Source organism: Tenrec ecaudatus, chromosome X (genome assembly GCF_050624435.1).
Source record: "Tenrec ecaudatus isolate mTenEca1 chromosome X, mTenEca1.hap1, whole genome shotgun sequence".
Classification (NCBI taxonomy): Eukaryota; Metazoa; Chordata; class Mammalia; order Afrosoricida; family Tenrecidae; genus Tenrec; species Tenrec ecaudatus.
Window position 1 is genome coordinate 32,627,510 of NC_134548.1, and position 23,761 is coordinate 32,651,270.

Sequence of the window (23,761 nt, forward strand, 5' to 3'; positions counted from 1 at the left end):
AAGGACACAGTTGGAGTGGCTGAATGTACCAGCTTTATGGCTCACCTTTGCAAAATAAAATATTATCTTGCATCCTGAATTAGAACTAAAAGCCACTTAGAATAACTGTCAAGCTTAAAAGTTTGGAACTTAAAATTATTGTGAAGATACAGAATTCAAAGTGGTTTTAAAGGAGTATATAAATGAAGAAGGACATTTCCATTCAAAAAGGTAGACAAAGTCAAGGTAGTAAACATCCCCTTCTATTTCAGTCATTCTAAAACTTTAGATCAACAGTTCTCAACCTATGGGTCGCGACCCCATTGGGGGTTGAACGGCCATTTCACAGGCATTGCCCGATTCATAATAGTAACATAATTACAGTTATGATGTAGAAATGAAAATAATTTGGTGGTTGGGTGGTCACCACAACATGAGCAACTGTACTAAAGGGTCCAGCATTAGGACAGTCGAGAACCACTGCTTTAAATCAATTATAAAGGGAAATAGATTAAGTATGCAAGTGATCTCTGACATAAGTAGGGAAAATCCACACGTGGGAGAAACAAAGAGGAAAGATGAAGTCTAAAGAGAATATGGAATGATGCTGACTAAAGTGGGCCATATCAATAGGTCATAGGGCATAAAAGCAACAGTTTTTAACATTAACGTGGGAAAGGAAATGAGACATTGTTCTCATCCATGCCCAGAAAATAGAAAACTACCACATTTTGAGCCATCCAGCTGGGAAACAAGGATTACTAAAACCTCAACCATTGAAATATAGACAATATGCATAAAAGAGGGCAGAATAGCATATTTCTAGGAACACAGGAAGAAAATACACAAAAGATTCAATTGACCAGAGCAGATGAGATTTCCAGGAAACATTGGACTGCCGTAAATCCCTGCTCTAGGTGAGTTCACAAACAAAAATCACAAACCACGCTAGGAAATAAACTGTCATTAGAGAATCAGTAGTTCTGACAAGTGGCCAAATCCACAACAAAAGAAACAGAGATTAGAAAAAACAATTTCAGATAAGTTTAAAATAAGTGTGTGTAGCTGTGGGATATATTGTAGGACCTGTTCTACTGGGAATGGCAAGTAGGGTACATAGATACAAAATATGAGCATTAAGTTTTCCGTGTTGTATGTGGGGAGAACATCTTTGAAAATTTTTCGTAACCTGTAATATTAAGAGAGAGGACTGAGAGGAGGGCATAAGTGGAATTAAAGAGAAAAAGACAATGAAGGTAGCTATGTCTTTTTCTCATGTTCCTATAAGTAGCTAGTAGCATTTCTTTACAGTACTTAATGTGAATCACTTATCAATGGTGAGCATATTGAGAAAGGGTGGTTTCTTATGCAGTCTTGTTTGGGGCTGTCTGTATTGCTTGCCAAAGAACACGTTCTTAACTCTTTTTTCTCATAGAAAGTGGGTTCCGCCATTGCCTGCAGGCTGTAAATTGAGATGTGGAAGGTAGATAATAGAGAGATTATATGGTTCAAAATATGTTGTCTTCATGGAAATGTGTTGAAAGGCTATTGGTAAGAGTTAACCTGAAAATGCTGTTGAATTTAGCAAGGCACCAGGTATGGTCAGGAGATCCTCTTGGATTTGAAGCCCATAGGTTTACGGGTAGTTGGGATGTCCAGTAAGGAGCCCTGGTGGCTCTGTTGGTTTGGCATGGGCTGCTAAGCACAAGGTTGATAGTTCAATTCCACCAGCTGCTCCCTGGGAAAAACGGGAGCCAACCTGCTTCAAAAATAAATACAGTGTCTGAAACCTTATATAGGGGTGCCATGAATTAGAATCAACTCCATTTCAGTGAGTTGAGTGCATGTGCCCAGTTCACCATTTCAAGTTTAAAAAGAACAAGACAGATCAGTGATGATAGACCACAAAAAATCAATACTTGATTGATCATCACAGACATTTATGGGTGTTTACAAAGGGGACTAGTAATTTTAGTCAAAAAAGAAAGAGATATCTCTATGAACAGTATATTTCTAGTGTCACAAATGGTGATGCATCAACCTATTACCCACCTGAGACACCTTGGGAGAGTGGTTTGGCGATCTGCTTCTGAAAAGGCACAGCCTTAAAGCACTATAGAAAAATGCTTGTCCATGCCTATGGAGTTGCTATATGTTGGAATCCACTTGAACACAACTACCAACAAGAGCAGGATCAACCAAGAGTACAAGAGCCCCCGATCACCCACTACCATTTTGACTCAGAGCAGCCCTATACTTTGGGGTTCCAAGGCTGTAAATCTTTCCTCAGAGCAGCTGGTGGATTTGAATTGACAACCTGGTGGTTAGCAGTCCAACTGGACAGCACCAACAAGGAATTGAGACTCAGAAACAGGATGAAGGAAGGGTCGTGTAAGATCATTTTGTTTCACTAACACACTGATATAAATTGTGGAAACCTCAAGCTTAATATCAACATTAGAATACATTTTAATAAAGGTAAACATTAATACTTAAAGGACAGCCAATAACTAAAATTGAATGAAAGTGATAGGACAGGATGGAATTATTGTTTAAGAAGCCAACTCCTATGCAAAAATATTTGGTTGTAGTTATTGGAAAAAGAAAAGTATTTCATGCTTAACACCCATTCACTTGAGACTTCAAGCAAACACTATTTATGTTTAAATTGCTTAAAAGAAGAAACAGAATTCATGATACAAAAGTAGATTAAGTATAAGAAAGAAATCTTTACAATTCCCTGCTCTGTAAACTTTCATCCAATTCACTGATAAAAGGTCTTCTTATTGTTTTTTTTAAAAAGACACATTTGTAAACTCAATAAATAAATTGATGAAAAACGCAAACTATGATTTTTGAAAAAGTACACACATACCAATATGTACATAAGAGGGGACTCAGAAAGCTCAGGGAAAGATTTGATTTCCTTTCAGTTCCATTTTAATGAACATTGGAATCCCCCTCATAAGTAATGAATAATTTGATAGATCATATCTGACAAAGAGTTCCTTAAAGGACAGCTGTTATAAAAGACAATCATATTACGAAACATTTTTTCCGGAAATGCATGTCTTTACTAAAATGCTTAAATGCACTGTCACACATTCATGCCAATTTTAAAATTGGAAGCCGATTTTTATAAATTTGATGTCTCATTTAGTAAACGTTGAGACTAATGAAAATAAAAATAATTAGCATAGTAGCCCCTTATGTGAATTGAGCATAGGGTTAAATACTTTAAAGAAATTAACTTACTGTATATACTTGAGTATAAATCTAGTTTCTCAGCACATTTTTTATAGTGTCTCGGCTGACATTAGGTGTCTCGGCTGATATTCGTGTCGGCTTATACTTGAGTATATGTGGTATTTAGTCTTCTCAAAATGAAAGTATTATTTATGCCCATTTCACAGATGAGAAACTGGGTCACACGAGTTATTTCACTTTCTCAGTATCACATGCATTGTTAATGTGTGATGGGGAAGTTAAACTTTAAGTAATTTTTTTAATACAGAGCCTGTGCTCTTAGCACGGATACTTTGCATATGACCAGAAGTAGATATTACTGATGAAGACCAAGAAAAGCCACTAACTTCCAAAGTCTTGCATTTCCCATTCAGCCTGGTGCAGAGCCATTGGTAGTTGGTTGTGAGGGTGTCCAGTTCTTTCCTTAAGGCCTCTTGTGCTGCAGTTTGGGCCTGAGCTATGATATTATTCGCCGACTCAGTGAGGAGTTTCACCTTCATTTCTTTTTGCTGGGCCTCTTCTTTAGCTCTCTGGAAATCAAACAATGTCTGCTTAATTCAAAGGGAATCACTTTACTTCCTAAACACTCCCCTCTAAGTTACACTATTGCTTCTTCACAATACCTTAGTTAATAATCCAATACTCTGGCAAGTACTGTCCATATTTTAGTGCTGGTTATAATAGTAAACTTAATGAAAATATGTGGTCAGAATATCACAGATCTTTATTCACAATAGTTTGAAGACTAATCTGTATATGGCTATGAATTTGTCACCAGATATGTATATAGCTATATAAAGCTATCTGAAATTGGCAAGAAACACATATTTTGAAACTAACATGATTCAAAAAATATCTCACTATCTACAGTTGAAATCACTTATAAATTACTCCAATGAAAAATTTTGAAATCAGTGCAAATAAGATTATTTAAATCAAGAGATAATAGAGGAAGATTTTCTTAAGACTACATTTGGGACCATATTTGATGAAAGTTCAGTTCAGTAACCATAAACCTAAAAATTGGCTTATATAGACAATCCCTGGGTTACAAATGGGATCTGTTCCTAAGTGTGTCTTTATGCCAAACTTGTAGGGAAGTCGGAATAGGCCCCTAAGCTTCTAATGTAGTATTATTTTGGTGCAAGAAAAGGCCCAAAACCTTTTCAATAATTTAGAAACAGTATGTGCAGTGACTGAAGGGAATTGTAATGAAGAAATTCTTGAAAATTAGGCTCTTGGTTCAATAGTTTTAAAGTGAAGGAAAATATACATAACATTCAAAGCAAGTTGGAGATGTTTATAAGTCAGATCTTGGTAACCAGGGAACTTACTGCATCCAGGAAAATCCTCCTGAAAAGGGAGCTTACCTGGAAACCATAATTATGCCGTGGTTTTCTACTACTGAATATGAATTATTCCACAGAATATCTACACTACATGAGGCCAGTTTGCAACTTTACTGGATCTAGTTAATCACCAGATCCATCCATAATCTTGGCTGAATATAGACTAAAAAATTAAACATTGTTTAACATTGAAAACATCCAGCTACTCTGCATAATATGATTGACTTCTGGTTCTTTATCATGTGTAAAAATAAGTCTTCAAAAAAGTAATGTTAAAGTTATGAAAACTTAGATATGATGAAATGCATTAAGGGAATGGGTTGTTGGGCTTCATATCAGGCCCATAGTCTTGGGGGACAACTAGATAAATTATCATAACATACTTCACAAAGACAATAATCTACATCCTAAATGGTGAGTAACTACTGGGGTCCTAAAAGCTTCTGAGAAGCCATCCAACATGGAACTATGGTTCTCTCCCTGTTCACAGCAAATAAGAGTGGTGAAAATCAAAAGCCATGGAAACAATTTGTCCAATAGAATAAACTGACCATGTAAACATCTGCCTTCATAACCCTGAGACCGAAAGAACTAGATGCTACCCAGCTCACTCTATCCACTGCTGTGAAAAGGATCACAATATAAGGTTCTGGATAGAATGGGAGAAAAATGTAAGACAGAACTCAAAATCATAAAAGATACCAAGATTTCTGCTCTGAGACTGGTGAGATTGAACTCACCTCTGCATTAGAATAGTCAACCGTTTAAGACTTTTTAAAAAGGCTGTGAGGCCAGGGCATGGTGCCCCATCAGACTTGACTGCAAGACACTCGTAAAGGACAACAAATACACCTTGAACTATTTATAGTTTTTTTGTAGTTGTTGTCACTGTTGTTGCCTTTTTGCTGATGTTGTAACTATTGTTTTATTTTCTATTGTTGCTTCATTGTGCTCGGCCATGTGTTTGTGCATATTGTTGTTGCTGCATGTCTATCTGGATGGGATAGGATGGATAAACAAGCCGGAAGAGAAAACAACAGGACAACAGTTCCAGGGGGACATAGGAGAAGGGGAGGGGGGAAAGGAAGAGGATGTTAACAAACCCAGAGACAAGGGAACAACAAATGACTGAAAATCAATGGCAAGGAGGGTGTAGGAAGTCAAGGACAATGTGACAGAGAGGAATTCCTGAAATCCAAATGAAGGCTGAACATGATAATGGGACAAGAGGAAAGTAACAAGAAATAGAGGAAAGAGCTAGGAGGTAAAGGGCATTTATAGAGATCTAAATGCAAGCATGTACATATGAAAATATATTTATATACGATGACTGGGAAATTAATCTATGGACATATATTTATAGGTTTAGTGTTAAGGAAGCAGATGGACATTGAATCCCTACTCAAGAACTCCCGCAACACAAGAACAATTTGTTCTAATAATCCAACACTCTGAGACGCTCACCTTTCTGACACGATTGCTGAAGACAAAGCGGGTGGAAAAGCAAATGTGGTGAACAAAGCTGATGGTGTCCAGTGATAAAAATATATAGCATCTGAGATCTTAAAGGCTTGAAGATTAAAAAAAAAGTGGCCATCTTGCTAAGAAGCAACAAAGCCCACATGGAAGAAGCGCACCAGCATGTGTGATCACAAGGTGTTGAACGGGCTAGGTATCAGGCATCAAAGAACAAAAAAATCATATCATTGTAAATGAAGGGGAGTACAGATTATGGACCCAAAGCACATCTATAGGCAACTGGAAATCCCCTTACAGAAGAGTTGTGGGCAGGAGAAGAGCCAGTCAAGATGTAGTGAAGCAAGGATGAAACATACCACTTTCCTCTAGTTCTTAAATTCTTCCCACCTCCCCACCACTATCATGACCCCAATTCTACCTTACAAATCTGGCTAAACCAGAGGATTTACATTGGTACAGATAGGAACTGGAAACACAGGGAATCCAGGATGGATGATGCCCTCAGGACCAGTGGTGGGAGTGGTGATACGGGGAGGTGGAAGGAAGGAGGGGGAGAAAGGGTGAACCGATTACAAGGATCAACATATAGCCCACTCCCTGGGGGATGAACAACAGAAAAGTCGGTGAAGGGAGATGTCAGATAGAATAAGATATGACAAAATAATAATAATTTATGAATTATCAAGGGTATATGAGTTAGGGGAGATTAGGGAGGGAGGGGAAAATGAGGAGCTGATACCAAGGGTTCAAGATAAAAGAAAATATTTTGAGAATGATGAGGGAAACAAATATACAAATGTGCTTGACACAATGGATGTATATGTGGATTGTGATAAGAGTTGTAGGAGCCCCCAATAAAATGATTTTTTAAAAAGATTTTTAAAAAGGTAGCACTTGCCCAAGGGCACATTTCAGAGGGTTACACAGAATGGAGGAATGGAAACAGGAAATGCAGGAAAGAAATAAGATGAAAGAAGATACGTTTGGATTAAATGGATGAGATAAGTTAGAATATATATGAAGTTGGAATGTTAAAACTTTTATCTGCTCTATAAGACAGCACGTATTGAAATAGAAAAAATAATTTAAAAAAACCCAATACTGTTCTTAACACAAGACATCAAATAAAGGAACAGAAGGAATAATTTAACTTTGAGTAAATCAGGGAGCTATGGTAAAGTTGGTGTATTTGTCTGTTCTGACGACAAACATTTTTTGCTTTCAATATGAATACATATGGACAATGCACCATCACTACCTTTAAGGTTGTAAAATAGACTCTAAGAAATTGTCATAAAGTTCAAGGAATGGGGGCTGCTGTTGTCAATAACTTCCTGAGCTAATTTTTTCCAAGATCTCGCTAGTCTTGTTGCTAGTCCAGTCATTTAACCACAGTAAACAAAGGCAAATACTGGGTTAGGTTACTTAATTTATTTTTGAAAAATTCCTGAGATAATGGACTTGACAGCAATAAGAAGGAAAGGGGGTCTGATTGGGTGCTTCAATCTATACAATGCTCAAGGAGAGAAGGGGAGGACTAAGAGGGATTGGATCAAAGAAAGGAACCCAAGAGGAAGTAGTTGAATATGAGTTATTTTTCCATTATCTACCTTGTGTCATAAGCAAGGAGGTAAACTGTACTACGGGAAGTGAGGAGTAAAGATCCAGAGAACAGTTTGATGTTGGCTGAAAGAATTTAGGGATGCCACATGTTTTTTTTGTCAAATCCAATAAATAGAATAACTTAGAATGGCATGGAATGGGACAGAATAAGCTGGAGCAAAATGAAATTGCTTCAGTTCTATTGGTTCTATGAAGATAAAACCTGTGATGATGACAACTTTTTTTTTTAAACCTAACTAGAAATTTCAGTCTACTAAGCAGCAGAGAGAGGGGTTTGGACACTATTATTTCATATAATTACATAATGTCCCTAACACTGACCTCTCATCACCCTATTTAAAAATATCATATTACTTTTTTCCATTAACAACTTTTTAAGTACACGGAGAGCGAAAAGGCTGTCCATTTACGTCACAAGTCCCTTCCCCCTCCAGTCTCTCAAAGTCCTTTAGGCCTTACTTTAAACCTCACGGACCCAGCCTCTTTCTAATTAGTCTTTAGATTTTTAAAGACGTCCTCTCTTCTTACTAGAATGTGCTGCGAATAGATTTGTTAACAGTTGTCCTCTTCTTGTGATTCAGATCTTAGATTAAATATAATCCCCAAAGAACAGCTCTCAGATCTAGTCTAAAAAAATTAAATCTCAGCACTGTCACTCCCACCTACCCACTAACTGCTCCCTCTCAAAAAGTCCTGGTTTGTATTTTTTAGGAAAATTGTTATTTCCAATTACTATTTTTTCATTCTTCCCCTAATTATTACTTTCTCTGATCTTCTTGTTGTTAGTTACTAGAAAATGGATTCTACCTCAGCATGACCAATTTGTAAGAGTGAAGTAAATATATGTGGGTAAATGAATGAATGTGAATGGTATGTGGTAGCATTTGATTTTATATTTTGTATTATTCTATTGTTCGTAAGAATACAAAGCACATATTGTTGTTGTGTTACTTTCTATATGGGGTTATTGGTAGTTCAATGGTATAAATTTTACCTTCCATACAGAGAGCCAGGTAAACAAATACCTCCTCTATTGTATCCCATACACAGCCACCATTATGCACCAGTGGAAGCTAGCATGCTGCCGTGCCACTGAACAGGTGTCAGGGGAGCTTCCAGTTTAAGGCAGGGAGGAAAGGCCTGACACTGGGAAGCATTTAGTTCGGTTGTACACTGAGTCACCCTGAGTCAGGCTAATGTGAAGGCAGTTAACAATAACAGGGGGCAAATCTATATGGGAAGAACTATAGCCTCCACATCCTTTGGGCATGTTATCAGGACTAATCAGTCTTTGGCAAAGGGCATTATACTTGGTGAAGGAGAGGGTCAGCACAAAAGAAGAAGAGACTTAACCAAAAGGATTGGCATAGGGGCTGCCATCATGGGCTCACACATAGGAATGAGTGGGAGATGGTGCACATTCCAGTAAGAGGAGCGTCAAATGAGTATCTGGTTCCTAATTACTGTTAGGACATAAAATGACAGCGATTACAGCTACATATGGTTAACTATTCCTCTGAGTTGTGAATTTTATAATTTCCAGTACTGGAACGTATAAATTCCAGTACTCACATCAATCAGTCAAGTTAGGAAATTCATCTCAATTTACACAGGATTTTCACCATACTTATTCAAGCTGCATGCTTAGCAAATAATCCAAGAAACTAGACTATATGAAGAAGATGGTGGTATCAGGATTGGATGAATGTTCATTAAGAAGCTTTGAGAGATTTACAGATAGCACAACCTTGTTTGCTAAAAGCAAGGAAGTCTTGAGGCACTTGCTAATGAAGATCAAAGATTACAGCCTTCAGCAGGAATTCAAACTCAATAAGATGGAAGCAAAAATCATCACAACTGGCCCAACACACCATACCATAATAAAGGGAGGCAAGAACAAACTTGCTAAGGATTTCAATTTATTGCATCCACTAACAATGCTCATAAAAGTAGCAGTTGAGCGATCAAAAGATATATTGAATTAGAGAAAAATAAGTTGCAAACAAGCTCTTTAACTTTTTAGAGAGCCTAGATCTCACTTTGAGTAAGAAGGTTCACCTAATACAAACCATGGCATTGTTGTTTACCTTATAGGAAAGTGAAAGCTAGACAATACATACGGGAGAGAACAGAAGAATTGATGTATTGAAATTATGGTGCTTGCTAAGAATATTGGAAGTGCCATGGACTGCCAGAGAGATAAACAAATGTGTCTTGGAAGAAGTGCAAACAGGATGCTCATTAAAGCAAGGTTGGCACGATTGGTTTTAAGAAGAACCTGAAACAAGATGACTTGCCACAGTGGTCACAGCAATAATTGTGAGTGTGAGGCCTGGCCAGGCTGTGACTCATCTCTGGTACAGGGGGTTGGAGCCAACCAGATGACACTTGACAATTCACAGTCAGATAGAAGTTGGCAGAGATTACTGAGTGGTCCATCATTCATACTAAACTGGCATATTCTAAATTTGACCTCCACACTACATATCACTTTCTTTAGCTTAACTCAATACTGGTTTTTTTTTCCTGTTTGTTTCAAGAGAAATGTACCTAAGCTCACCCCATTTGTCCATATTAATCACCACTAGTTAAAATATACACCAGTTTCAAATTCTGAGGAACATCTTTAAACAGGAATTATCAGAGCCTATTGATTACATTGAAAATATTCTTTCCCACATTCATTTGGGCATATTTTAACCTCAATTTGTATCAGTGAGAAACAGCTCCTATGATGAGTTAATTCCCATCTCTTAACTCTATTAACCTTCAAATGAATAATGATTCAAACAGTGATTTTCAATATTTAAATCTGACTATAGTTTATAAATCATGTATCATGCATATTAAGATTTAAGAGAAATCAATTAAAAGCCAACCTATAGTAGTAAACCAGAAAAAGGGTGAACTATTATACAGAATAATCACTTCAAGCCATGTTGCTTTTTTCCTTTAGCCTATTATTTTACCTTCAGATCTTCAACTGCTGCATGCAGTTCATCTGGGCTTTTATATTCAAAGTCTCTTCCCAAGTATTCCTCCTCTGCTTGTGTCATCCACTCACGCATCTCTGAAAGATCTTTCTGAAGGCTTAGAGTTTGATCCAGACCTCCTTTTAAGGCTTCTTTTCTGTCATAGACCTTCCAGGGAACAAACAAAGTGTGAATGTTAAAAGTCAGAACAGTATTGGTGTCTATTACAGGTTCTTTCTGAATACCATCAAGTCAATTCTGACTCATAATGACGACAGGGGATGAGCAAAACCGCTCCCTGAAGAATGTCTCAGCAGTAATGCATATGGGACCAGAATGCCAGGATTTCTCTTGTGGAATGGCTGCGTGGGTTTGAACTGCCAACCATCTGATTAGCAGTCAAGTCACTTCTAACTCACAGCAACCCTGTAGCAAGATAGTAAAAATGCACTCTTGCCCTTACATGCACAAAGAAAGTAACATGTAGATATTAGATATAGTTTTGAGCAATTGTGTTTTAGTTATCCATGTACAGCTAAGAGAAATATGTGCCTTTGTACTCAAATATATGGCAAGAGAATTTTATAGCATTTTGCCCAACAGTTTTATTGGTACATAATTAACATATCATAGAATTGAATAATTGAATCAAACATACTTAGTGAGAACTGTACAATCACCACCACATGCATCCCAGATCCCAGATCATTCCTTGGCCCCATGGTTGATTTGCTCCCAAAGTGAGCTGTTCAATCACCATCAGATCCAATGCTCTCTCATCCCTCCTTCATTATTTACTCCCAAACTCCCCCTCTCCACTCTATATCCACCTTCTCCCCTATATTCCCTGGACCACCTTGCATCATTTATTAGCATTGTACATCCAATCCTCCTGTGCTTCACAACTGGGCAGTCCACAGAAAACAATGAAAACCAATCGCAGGAAGGTGGTAACTAACAGATCACATTAGTATAGATGCACAAATTCAAATAATTCAAATAATCTGTGAGAGGGAAATGACTCCTCATCCACATTCAAGAAGCCAGGGAAGAAGTTTTGGTCATGGAACATCTGAGAGATACTTGCCCGCAAAGTCAGGACGTGTCCATGGGGCAGGTAACTGGCCACATATTGAGTTCTTTCCAACATAATCAAGGTATTGGACATTTTCTACTCCACAGAAATGTGAAATTAAACACATTCTTTTATGTGATGTAAATAACTAATAAAATCACCAGTTTTCCTCTGGCAATAATGGAAGCATCCTGTATTGATAACGTTTTCAGGGATAAAGTAGGACCTGGGGGGGGCATTTTAAAATCTTTTTAATTTTAGCACTGATACATAGAGTAGTGATTCTTTGTGCCTTTCGATGCTCTTTTTTTGATGTCATTTATTCTATGACTTTAACAATCTTACACTTTCAGAAAACACTCCATAAGTCAGAAAAAGAAGAAAAACAACAAAATGCCAATGGATATGTGCAAGAATATTGGGCTGCATTCATGGTTAAATCATGACAAAGGAAACTGTAAAAAGTTGATTTGATATGTAAGATGGGCAAATGGAAATGTAGTTTCCATGTAATTAAAATTTTCGGTTTGGGCAAAGAAGTAGCGAAATCAACATCCGCCATTGTGCAAGGAGCTATCCAATGTGGCGCAACCTTTCAGAGAACAAACGACAAAATTTATTTTCAAACCTTAATGTTCATACAATCTGAGTCTACTTTTCCATTTTTAAAAATGAATCACATTAAAAGTGTCCAGATTAAAGGCTTGAAGGTAAACAAATGGCAACTTAGTTCAGAAGCAACAAAGCCCACATGGAAGAAGCACACCAGCATGTGTGATCACAAGGTGACAAAGGGATCAGGTATCAGGCATCAAAGAACACAAAATCATATCATTGTGAATGGGAGCGGGGAGCAGAGCAGAGACCCAAAGCCCATCTGTAGGCAACTGGACATCCCTTTACAGAAGGGTCATGGGGAGGAGATGAGTCAGTCAGGGTGCAGTGTAGCAAAGATGAAACATACAACTTTCTTCTGCTTCTTAAATGCTTCCTCCCCCACCCCCCACTATAATGATCCCAATTCTACTTTACAAATGTACTCTGGTACAGATAGGAACTGGAAACACAGGGAATCCAGATGATCCCTTCAGGACCAGTGGTGAGAGTGGCAATACCGGGATGGTAGAGGGAGGGTGGAGTGGAAAAAGAGAACTGATTACAGCGATCTACATATAACCTCCTCCCTGCGGGATGGGCAACAGAAAAGTGGGTGAAGGGAGATGTCAGACAGTGTAAGATATGACAAAATAATAATTTATAAATTATCAAGGGTTCATGAGGGAGAGTGGAGCAGGGAGGGAGGGAAAACATGAGGAGCTGATGCCAAGGGCTTAAGTGGAGAGCAAGTGTTTTGAGAATGATGAGGGCAATGAATGTACTTTACACAACTGATATATGTATGGATTGTGATAAGAGTTGTATGAGCCCCAAAAGAAATGATTTAAAAAAATAAAAGAAGTGTCCAGAATCAAATATTCAAAAGTTTACTTTGTTTTGCCATTATATCATTAATAGAATACAGCATTGTCCAACCTCTCCTGGCAAGTTTTAATAGCAACTTATGAATGGCTATGTGGGATCTCTGGTTTTAAAAGCACCAAGCATTACTGAAATAGTAACATTTTTTACAATGGAAATCATTATGTAGCAATTAGAACAATAGCAAAAGAAAAATATACATGTGTGTGGGTTTTTTTGAAACCTGTTGAAACATACTGAGGAAAATATCATGATTGAGTCCAAGAAAAAATAAATATAATGTTTATCTTTTTAAAAAAGCGATGTTATTCTTCTCTTGGGGATTAACCTTGGTTTTATCATCTACGTATCAGAGTTGTGATAGTATACCTCTAGTCTATAAAATGCAATGTTAATATAACCGAGTTTTCCAGGAAATTACCAAGTTCTAAATGCATGCAGAGCCATCATAATTCTAGCTTTACTTATTTCATTATTATTTCGAAGCTATTATGATTAAACAGAACTTCATATTGAGCTCCTTTTACTCCCTTATGACACAGAAATGCAGTTTAGTTTGGTTTGGCTACTCCTCTAGGCAATTGAGGTACCAGACCTTTGGAACTGTAAACACATGTTTTCACGGGTACAGCACTCAGTTGATAATCCAACATTAGCATTTGGAGTTCACTAACAGACAGACACATCCCAATAAAGGCCAGATAATCTACTTTTGAAAAATTTGCCATTGAATAATTGGCCATCATGCAGAGTAGAGTTGTATTCTGGTATACACGGGGTCATCAAGGGGCAAGAAAGACCTAAAGGCAGTTGTTACAAGCATAATAATGCCCTAAGAACAGATGCATGGTCTAACAATGCAAGTGTGTTTTCACACCAACACATGCTAACAACTTAGAGTTACAAAACAGCAAATGAGGTATGCAAACAGGTTGTAAAAATCTGTGTGATGATGAAAAATATCAGAAGAAAATGTGCCAACTCCCTGGGAAAATGAAGAAGCTGGGAAAAATAAAGCAGTCAAGGTCCTTGATTTGCCCCATGTAAAGGGAAGCTTGGCTCATTCTTAGCTATGATTGAATCGATATCTGGTTACCCAATAAACATACTAAGTAGAGTCTTACACAAGTAAGCTGATTTACTAATCTGGAGTAAACTCTTTTCCCACAGCATATCAGAGATTCTCCTTGGAGGGCTGGCTGGCATCTGAACCCCATATGGCAGACTTTACTACAGATGAATGAGTAAGCACAAGTAGTCCCTCCTAACGTTGCTTATTAGGTAATAAGCCATTGGGTACAGCTAGTTCCATGAACAGCAGTTTTATAAGCATCGTTGAAAATATTCTTATTTTCTTAGTGGCCCGGGATTAATGTATATAAATTTTCGATTTTGATGCCCAGCCTCTACCTCAAATGAAGGAATAAATTATCTGGACTGAAGAAAGCCCACATATGCACCATGTGTTGCCTGTAAGCTATGTTGTGGTTGTTTTTCAGGACCATGGACACATCGTGACCCTGTGTGCAATAGAAGGAAACACGGTGTGACCCTGCACCATCCTCACCATTCTTTCTGTCAATAAACCTACTGTTGCACCCTCTGCATCAATCCAGCTTCATGAGGACTTGGCTCTTTTTCACTGCCACATGAAACGGTGCAAATCATGGGAAGCGTGTCCTTCCAGAGACTATCTGCAGACCTTCCTCCCTTCTTTCATCTTTCCTATGCCTGTCTTTCCTTCCTTCCCCACCCCTTGCCATTATCTCCTTTGCTCATTTGTCATCTCCTCATGTCAACCAGGTTGATTAACTTGTGGTTGTTACAATAATGAATGGAAATGGATCATTGTTGAAGGTCAGGCTGGAAGACGGGCCCCTCAGGCTGAATGGCACCGGAAACGCGACTGAGGAGGAGCTGCTTTCTCAGAATGGAGTCAACCATGGTAGGTGGAAGAAGCACAGCCTATGGGCATGCAGGCCTCCAGACATTCATTTACTGCGAAGGGAGGGCACAAGCTAAGGAGCAATAGCTGAAAGATTGGCCATTGATCTTGGCATGTGCATAGTATCTTGGGAAACTGGTAGCTGTCAAAAATGAAAAAGAAGGCATAAAGATAGAAATCCTAGGCATTAGTGAACTGAAATGGACTGGTGCTGGCCATTCTGAATCAGAAAATCATTTGATTTACTCTGCCACGAATGAGAAAATCAAGAGTAATGTGTAGTAGTTACATAATTTCATGTCAATTTAAAGATAGATAAAAATGTAAGGGTGGAGTCTAGCCTGGCAATCAGATCACAGCCTGATGGTGACTCCTTGTGGGCGTGGCCTTCACAAAAGGAGGGCCCTGGGAACCTCCCCTCTCCCTTTGCCTTCACTCTCCTGCTGGTGAGCCACTCTGAGACCTCCCAGAGCCCTGGAGATGCAGCCACCGCAATTGGTCCCCAAGAGTTTGCACCCACTGGCCTGTGATCTTCTGCATTCTGCATCATTGCATGTTTCTTTGTTAGTCTGAAAGGGAACTTGTAGACTAGTATTATAAGATTTATGGGCTTGAGTTAGAGTGGGCTGGGGTGTTTTATTGATACATAATAACTTCTTGATATAAAGCTTTTTCTTGTACATATATGAGTGTCACCAAATTTGTTTCACTAGTCAACCTGGCCTAACACAGAATGGCTTTGCATTGATAATCAAAAAGTACATTGCAAGGTCTATTTTGAAGTACAATACTGCTTATGTTAAGGTAATAATGCGGATAATCATAGAAATAAATTCAATCATTGTTATACGAGCTGTAAGAGCCCCCAATAAAATGATTTGTTTTTTAGAAAGAGAAAGAAATCCAATCAATACAACTATTATTCAGAACAATGCACCAACTAGAAAATCTAGTAATGAAGCAATTGAATAATTATACCAGTGACTTTAGTCAGAAATTGATCAAACATGCAATCAAGATGCATTGAATATTATTGGTGAAAGGAATGCAAATCTAGGAGACAGAGAGGAAGGACTTGGTGACAGAAACAAAACTAGACGTGACATGCTAGAATTGTGCAAGATAAACAAGTGGCTCACAGCAAATATTTTTTGTTGCAACAACACAGAAAGCAACTATACACATGGACTTCTCCAGATGGAATACACAGAAATCAAATTGACTCCATCTGGGGGAAGAGAAGGAGAAGCTCAATGTCAGCAGCTAACACCCAGCCCAAGGACTGACTGTGGAAGAAATCACCAATTGCTCACATACAGGGTCAGGAGAACATTGTGGAAAATTAAATATTAAATTACATTACCTGAAAATGTGAGCCCAAATATGACCTTGAGTCTAAAGCACCCGAATTTCAAGCAAATTGCTAAAGCAGCTTTGACATAGTAAACACTAATGTCAGAACAACGGATGAACTGTTAGAGGCTAGCAAGACAATGAGTCAGGATTAAAGTTAAAACATAAAAGAAAGAAAAGATCGAAGTGGAGGTCTGAAGAGACTTTGAAAGGTGCTCTTAGTCCCAGAGTAGCTAAAGCAAAGTGAACCAATGATGTAATCAAAGGAGTGAATATAAAATGTGAATGGGCATTTAGAGAAGCCAAAGCCAAAGATTATAGTAAAAGGTGTAAAAAGTTGGAGTTAGAAATCCAAAAAGGAAGAACATGCTCAATATAACTTAAACTAAAAAAAAATGAAAAAACAAATTCAAGTCTCAAGTTGCAATATTGAAAGAATCACTGGACAAAATACTAGATGCTGCAGGAAGTGTAAAGAGAAGATGGAAAGACTATACAGGTCACTGTACCAAAAAGAACTAGTGGACATGCCGCATTTCAGGAGGTAGCAACTGAACAAGAACCAATGGAGCTAAAGGAAGAAGTTCAAGCTGCAGTGAATGCATTCGCTAAAAACAAGGCTCTAGGTACTGATGGAACATCAATTGAAATGTTTCTCCCCACTGAGGAAGCGCTGAAAGCCCTCATTAGTCCATGTCAGGAAATCTGGAAGCCAGCTACTTGGCTAAGTGGAAGAGATTCCTATTTGACCGAGCAGAATGATTAAAATATAGAACAATATCATTGATATCACCTGCAAGTAAATTTTTGCGGAAGCCATCCCCCAAACAGTTGTAGATATACATTGATAGAGGTCACATTGGACTCAGAAGAGGACATTGAACAAGGGATACCATTGCTGACGTCAGGGAGATCATGATTAGTAGCACAGACTATGAGAAGCATGTTTCCTTGTATTTTATTGACTGTACCAAGGACTTCAACTGTGTCAATCACAACAAATGTTGAAATTGCAGAACACTTCATTGTGCTAATGTGGAATTTGTACATGGATTAAGAGACCAGTTGTGTGAATAAGCAAGGGAATACTACCTGATCTAAAATCAGGAAAGGTATACTTATTCAATCTCTATGCTGAGCAAACCATCACAGAAGCTGCATGATATGAAGAAGAATGTGGTATCAGCATTGGAGAAAGGAAGGCTTATTAACCGACTGAAATATGCAGATGACACAAGCTTGCTTGCTGAAAGTGAGGACCTGAAGCCCAAGATCAAGGATTGCAGTGGTCAGTGCGGATTACAATTTAATGTAAAGAAGACCCAAACCCTCACCACTGGACTGCTAACCAACATCATAATAAACAGAGAAAAGACTGAATTTGTTAAGAGTTTCATCTTGCTTGAGTCCACAATCAATGATCATGGAAACCACCATCAAGAGATCAAAAGACACGTTCCATTGTGTAAATGTAACATTCTGCTGCAGAAAGTCTCTTTAGAGTATAGGAAAACAAGGATATTACTCTGAGGACTAAGGTGCTCAAGCCATTGTTTTTTCCATTGTTTCATATGCCTGTGAAAGTTGGACACTGAGTAAAGAAGACTGAAGAGAAACAGATGCATCTGACTGGTGTTGGAGAGAGGATTGAAAGTACTACGGACCACTGCAAAGGACTAACCTATCTGTCTTGGAAGAAGTAAGGCCACAGGGTTTCATAGAAGCAAGGATGGCAAGTCTTAGTCTTACATGCCTTGGACATGTTGTCAGGAGAAAACAGTCGTTGGAGAAGGACATCGTGCTTGGAAAAAGTACAGAGGCAGCAAAAGAGAGGAAGGCCCTCAATGAGATGGATTCACACAGTGGCTGCAACCACGAGCTCAGGCACAGGAACTACTGTGAGGATGGCACCTTACTGGGCAGGGTTTCATTCTGTGGTGCATGTTGTTGCTAAGGGTCAAAACAGACTCACCAGCACCAAACAGCAACAACATTTTTCTATAGTTTAGTACATAGCTTCTAGACTGTTTCTTTTAAAATGGATTGATAGGATTAAGAATTTAAAAGGAAGGTAGTGTCTGTGTACTCCTCAAGTAGGACCATGGAATTTCAAGAATGTTTGAGGACATTAATTATTTAAACTGTTCCATTTCCAATCTTTTGCCTTTTACCAGGCCCTGGCATATAAAAATTCTTTTTAACGAAAGAGAAGAAAATTAAGATTGAGTCTGAGGATGTGGGGATACATTTACTGTTCCCCCTAGTGTGTATGTTTGAAATTTTTATGATGAAAAGTTAACAAAATAAACTGTAGGATAAAAGAGGGAAAAACGAAAGAAATTGGTGGCAGAAGAGGAAACAGTAGAATAGGTGCTCTCCATTTCGGTCCGTTTGTCACGCTTAAAATTACTGGGACAGTGAGCAGAACCAACTGCTACTATGTACGCAGGCATTACTATAATCCATCCTTGGCTCACACCCTCTGTTTCCTACGAGTCCTGAATTAGTGAGCGCCAGCATCAAAAGCTGCCTTTACTGCTTTGGGTGCCTCCTTTGTCTCTTCCCCTTAAGTGAATCATCCCTTCATTCAAAACTGAGGCTACTTGGCAACAACTTTAGGTGGCTTGGTGTCCTGAGATTGCAGAGAGAAATAACATGCGCTAGGATTGGAAAATGGGATCACCAAAGGCTAAAATCTATAGAATTATTTTTAAGGCAGCATGACATGAACTAAAGTGTTTTAAACATACTCAATTTGAATAGCAAATTCCTGAAATATTTAAAAGCAGACAAAGGGTATTAAGTAACGGCAGCTCAAGAATTGGAATGCCTTATAAATTGCACTTCTATAAAATGTAGCAATATTGAGGTTTCGGTAGCATTGTAGATTTATAAAATGTTGGGTTGCCTGTTATTTATCTGCTCCTTCTAAATAAATTTGTGACATTCTTTTGATTCATCCATTAAGAATATTGAACAGACATGTACCTTTCAATATTGCCCCCCAGGAAGACATCAATTGTGTAATCTATTAAGTAATATTTTTTTTTCTGAATGACTCTTCCAGAATTGACTCACTCCATGGGAAGAATCCAAGCTAACTCTGACCCAAGGCTATCTCATGTGTGAATGAATGAGACTGTTGAGTGGTTGTCAGTGAGGATATTAGTTGGGTCACTTGCCTTAAGTAACACTTTTCTTTTTTAATTTAGTTTTTGCCTTTTGGCATGTTTTCTTTTCCACTTTGAAAGGTTACTTGAAATAACTAAATACTGGCTTTAATACTTATAGATATAACCCTCTCATTACCTTCAGAAACAGTATTGATAAATATCAAAATAATCACTGCTTAAAGTGAAAATTATTCTTTTGGACAAGATAGATATAAAATTCATTGCTTTTGTATATAATATTTTCCCTTTGGTAACTTAATTTTAAAAGTAACATTTAAGTACAATATACATCCTAATGTATAAAAAGGAAGAACTTAAAGGAGAGTGAATAATTGATTTTTACATTGCCTTTGGATATCTTTTTTTAAAAATTATTTAATTTATTTATTTATTTACATTTTATTAGGGGCTCATACAACTCTTATCACAATCCATACATATACATATACATACATCAATTGTATAAAGCACATCCGTACATTCTTTGCCCTAATCATTTTCTTTCTTTTTTTTAAATCTTTTTATTGGGGCTCATAAGGCTCTTATCACAATCTGTGCATACATCAAATGAGCAAAGCACCCTTATACATTCGTTGCACTCGTCACTCTCATAATTCACCTTCCACTTGGGTTCCTGGAATCAGCTCGGTTTCCCTTTTTTTTCCCCCATCCCCCTCCCTCCCCGATCCCACCCCTGGTCCCTTGATAGTTTATAAATAATTATTATATCTTATCTTACACTCCCCGGCGTCTCCCCTCACCCGCCTCCCCCTTGACAATCTCCCAGAGAGGAGGTTACACATAGATCTCCAAGATCGGTTCTCCCTTTCTACATGCCCTTCCCTACTGGTGTCACCTCTCCCACCGCTGGTGTTGAAGGGTTCGTCTGTCCTAGATTCCCTGTGCCTCCAGATCCCCACTGCACCGCTGTTCATCCTCTGGTACAACCAGGTCCGCAAGGCAAGGTAGGGTTGGGGTCATGATGATTGGGAGGGGAGGAAGCGTTCAGGAAATAGAGGAAGGTTTTGAGTTTCATTGTTGTTACACTGAACCCTGTGTGGCCCATCTCCTCCTCACTACCCCCTCTGGAAGGGGTGTTCAGCTCTCTACAGGTGGGCATTGGGTCCCCATCATGCACTCCCCCTCTTAAAACAATCAGAAGTTGAAATTCTTTTACCACACTCATAACTGTGCATACACAAGCATTAATCATTCTTCTACTGCTGTACCACATATCCCAAATTCATGGCCATTATGTTCACTCCAACTAAGAGAGACCCCTTCAGTAAAATTAGAACTGCCTCTCTGGGTTTCAGAGGCAGAAAGCCTCATATTTCTCTGGTGGAGCAGCTAGGGGATTCAAACTGCTGACCTTGTGGTTAGCAGCACAACATGCAACCCACTATGCAAAGAAGGCTCCTTCTGCATCAAATATACATACATAAAGTTGATGTTATCACAAAGTTATAACTGTTACAAAATTATTCATTGGAAAAAATTCATTCAATGAAAACAGTGACTAAGAAGAGAAATTTGTTCTCTGTATGTTCACCACCACCACCAAAAAACTATTATTGAGTAAATTCTAATTCTATATAATTCTACATGGTCACCTTATATACAGTTTCTGAGGCTCTAAATAATTATCAGAGCAGACTACTTCATTTTCTTCTGAATATTGGCTAGAGGTTTTGAACTGCCAACCTTATGGCAGTTTACTGGTCTGCACTACCAGTTTGCCAAACTTCAATCACCGCCATTGAGTAAACGCTAACTTAATGTGAAACCGAGTTGCCTTCTAGAAGGTCATTTAAAGATCTCAGTAAAATAAGCTTGTTGCAGATGCACTTAGGTTACAATTTAACATCCTATAATTTGATCCATTGAAATTTACTCTAGTTCTTAAAATTTGTGGCTTTCTTTTCAATTAAAGTTTTATCTGTTTTACTTTGTTATTCTTGTTAGTCTTTTGTTGTTGTTTGCTTTTTCTTTAATGTTTTTCTGTATATGAAACCCAAGATCGGCAACCTTTAGAGACAGTAACAGGAGTAATGGTTCCTTGGGGGTATGCCAGAGGAAGCTGGGGGGAAATGGGGAACTTATAATGATGAACCCAAGCATGAAGACACTGTTCTTAAACTGACTGTGGTGGTAATAGTGCAACTTTTATTGATGTGGCTGAATTACTGAATTGAATGATATGTGAATTATGTGCCAATAAAACTGTTGGGATAAAAAGTTTGTATGATTTACCTGATCTATAATGAAAACCTCAGTATTATGACAGAACAGAGCAAATTAATCTGATTATACCATGCTAGATAGCATCCATGCAGCTAATGACAAAGCTTTAAAAAGGTGTCCTGGTGAAGACTGTTAGGCGCTCTCGTTCATGACACAGGTAAAATGTTCGCGCCTACCTGTCGGCACAAGGAATCCCACTGAGCATTGAGTTCTCGAAGTTCCATCTCCAATTTAGAAGCAAATGCAGGCTCTGCTTCAGTCTTTATCTTCTGCCCACCTTCATTGACACTGTTTAGGCTCGGTTGAATTGTCTGAATATCATTGACTAAAAGCTAAGGAAATAATTGATTTTATTCCAGTTTGACAAAACAAACAAACATACCATAACCCGTATTCAAAATACAAAAGAAAGACAAGATATATTATTAGGTTATAGGATTCCTGACAGAGAGTCTGTCCTTTAAACTTAATCCTACCACCATCTGGAGAAAACTTCTCAGAGATTTATTTAGTTTTTTAATGGTGTGAATGTGGGTGTGAATTAACTGTATTCAACCTGGGCACCCCCCGAAGAAATTACTTTGACATTTCTTTTCTATAAAATGCATGAAACTGATTATTTCTACATTCCCATTTCAGAACAGGTTTGCATTTTCCTTCCCAGAATACTGTAGCAATAACATACACAATATATGAGGAGAATGAAAGTGACTTAGAAGGTGGAGTTGTCCTTTTTTTCTTTGTAGCATGTATTTGCACAGAAAAGTTAGATTATTATCTTCCTGCTGGATGATAATAGTATGCTGAATATTATTTCAAAAATCCATAATGAGTTATACTTTAGCGGAGTGGATTATACATGGAAGAAGCCCTCTAATGTGAATAAGAAACAGCATGAAGATCAAGGGATGTGTCACCTCTGAATGGAACAGAATTTCACATGAAAATAAACTGGAAACATGAGCCTCGAGTAAATGCCACTGTTTGACATTTACTTAACCCAGAGTTTTTCAACCTTGGCATTTTTAGCGTTTGGGGCCAGATCAGTCTTTGGGGTGGGAAGCTGCTCTGTGCATTATTGAATTTTATTAAACAACAATTCCATCCTTTCACCACTAGGTGTCAGTAGTAGCCGGCTCATCCAGTTGGAAACAATGCCCCTGAGGTGATTTTGACTCACAGGGACTGTGGAGGTCAGAATAGAATTGGTGCTGTGGGTTCCAGAGACTGTACCACTTTATGAGACTAGAAAGCTTCATTTACACCCCCCTCCCTTGTAGTGGCTAGTGGTTTTGAACTGCTGACCTTACTGTAGCAGCCAGGTGTGTACCCCACTACCCATTAGAGTGCCTTCCCCCCATTGCAACAACCCCAGACTATCTCCAGAGATTGACAATGTCTCCTTGGCAGGGAGGCCTCAGGGATTGGGAGGGTGAAGTACCTTTGTTGAAAGCCATCATTATCCATATAAACGTGTTCATATGAAAGTCCTCAAATAAAAATCTTACCCTGCATTGTTTTAGCTGTTTCTTAAGGATTTCTGAATCACCAAGGGCAGGCCATTCTTCTTTCAGGAAAACATCAACTTCTGCCATCCATTTCTTCAGGGTTTTTATGTGATTCTAGGAAAAGAGGCTTATTTTAAGGCATTATTGGGGTGTTTACTGCTCCTAACACAATTCATCTTATCGATATGACTGAATACCAGTCTAAAAACCACTCCTATGTTTGACAGATGCCTCTAAATAGCTCTTCAAGAAAAAAATCCCCCTAAGACTGCACTTTTATAGTCTATTGTATGAGCACTAGTGTATGAAGCCTGCTGTTGTTAAAATAAAAAAAAT

The 23,761-nt window shown here is 38.2% G+C and overlaps 1 protein-coding gene across 1 annotated transcript in view; it reads right to left on the bottom strand.

The window, feature by feature from the left end:
- Nucleotides 1–3,464: 3,464 nt before the first annotated feature.
- Nucleotides 3,465–23,761, bottom strand: part of LOC142433260 (dystrophin-like) — a 432,482-nt gene continuing 412,185 nt past the window's right edge. The window contains exons 21-24 of the mRNA XM_075538341.1: nucleotides 23,426–23,539; nucleotides 22,094–22,249; nucleotides 10,646–10,816; nucleotides 3,465–3,755 (exon numbers count right to left, since the gene is read on the bottom strand). Coding sequence (XP_075394456.1) covers nucleotides 3,465–3,755; nucleotides 10,646–10,816; nucleotides 22,094–22,249; nucleotides 23,426–23,539 — 732 coding nt within the window. The remainder of the gene's footprint in view (nucleotides 3,756–10,645; nucleotides 10,817–22,093; nucleotides 22,250–23,425; nucleotides 23,540–23,761) is intronic.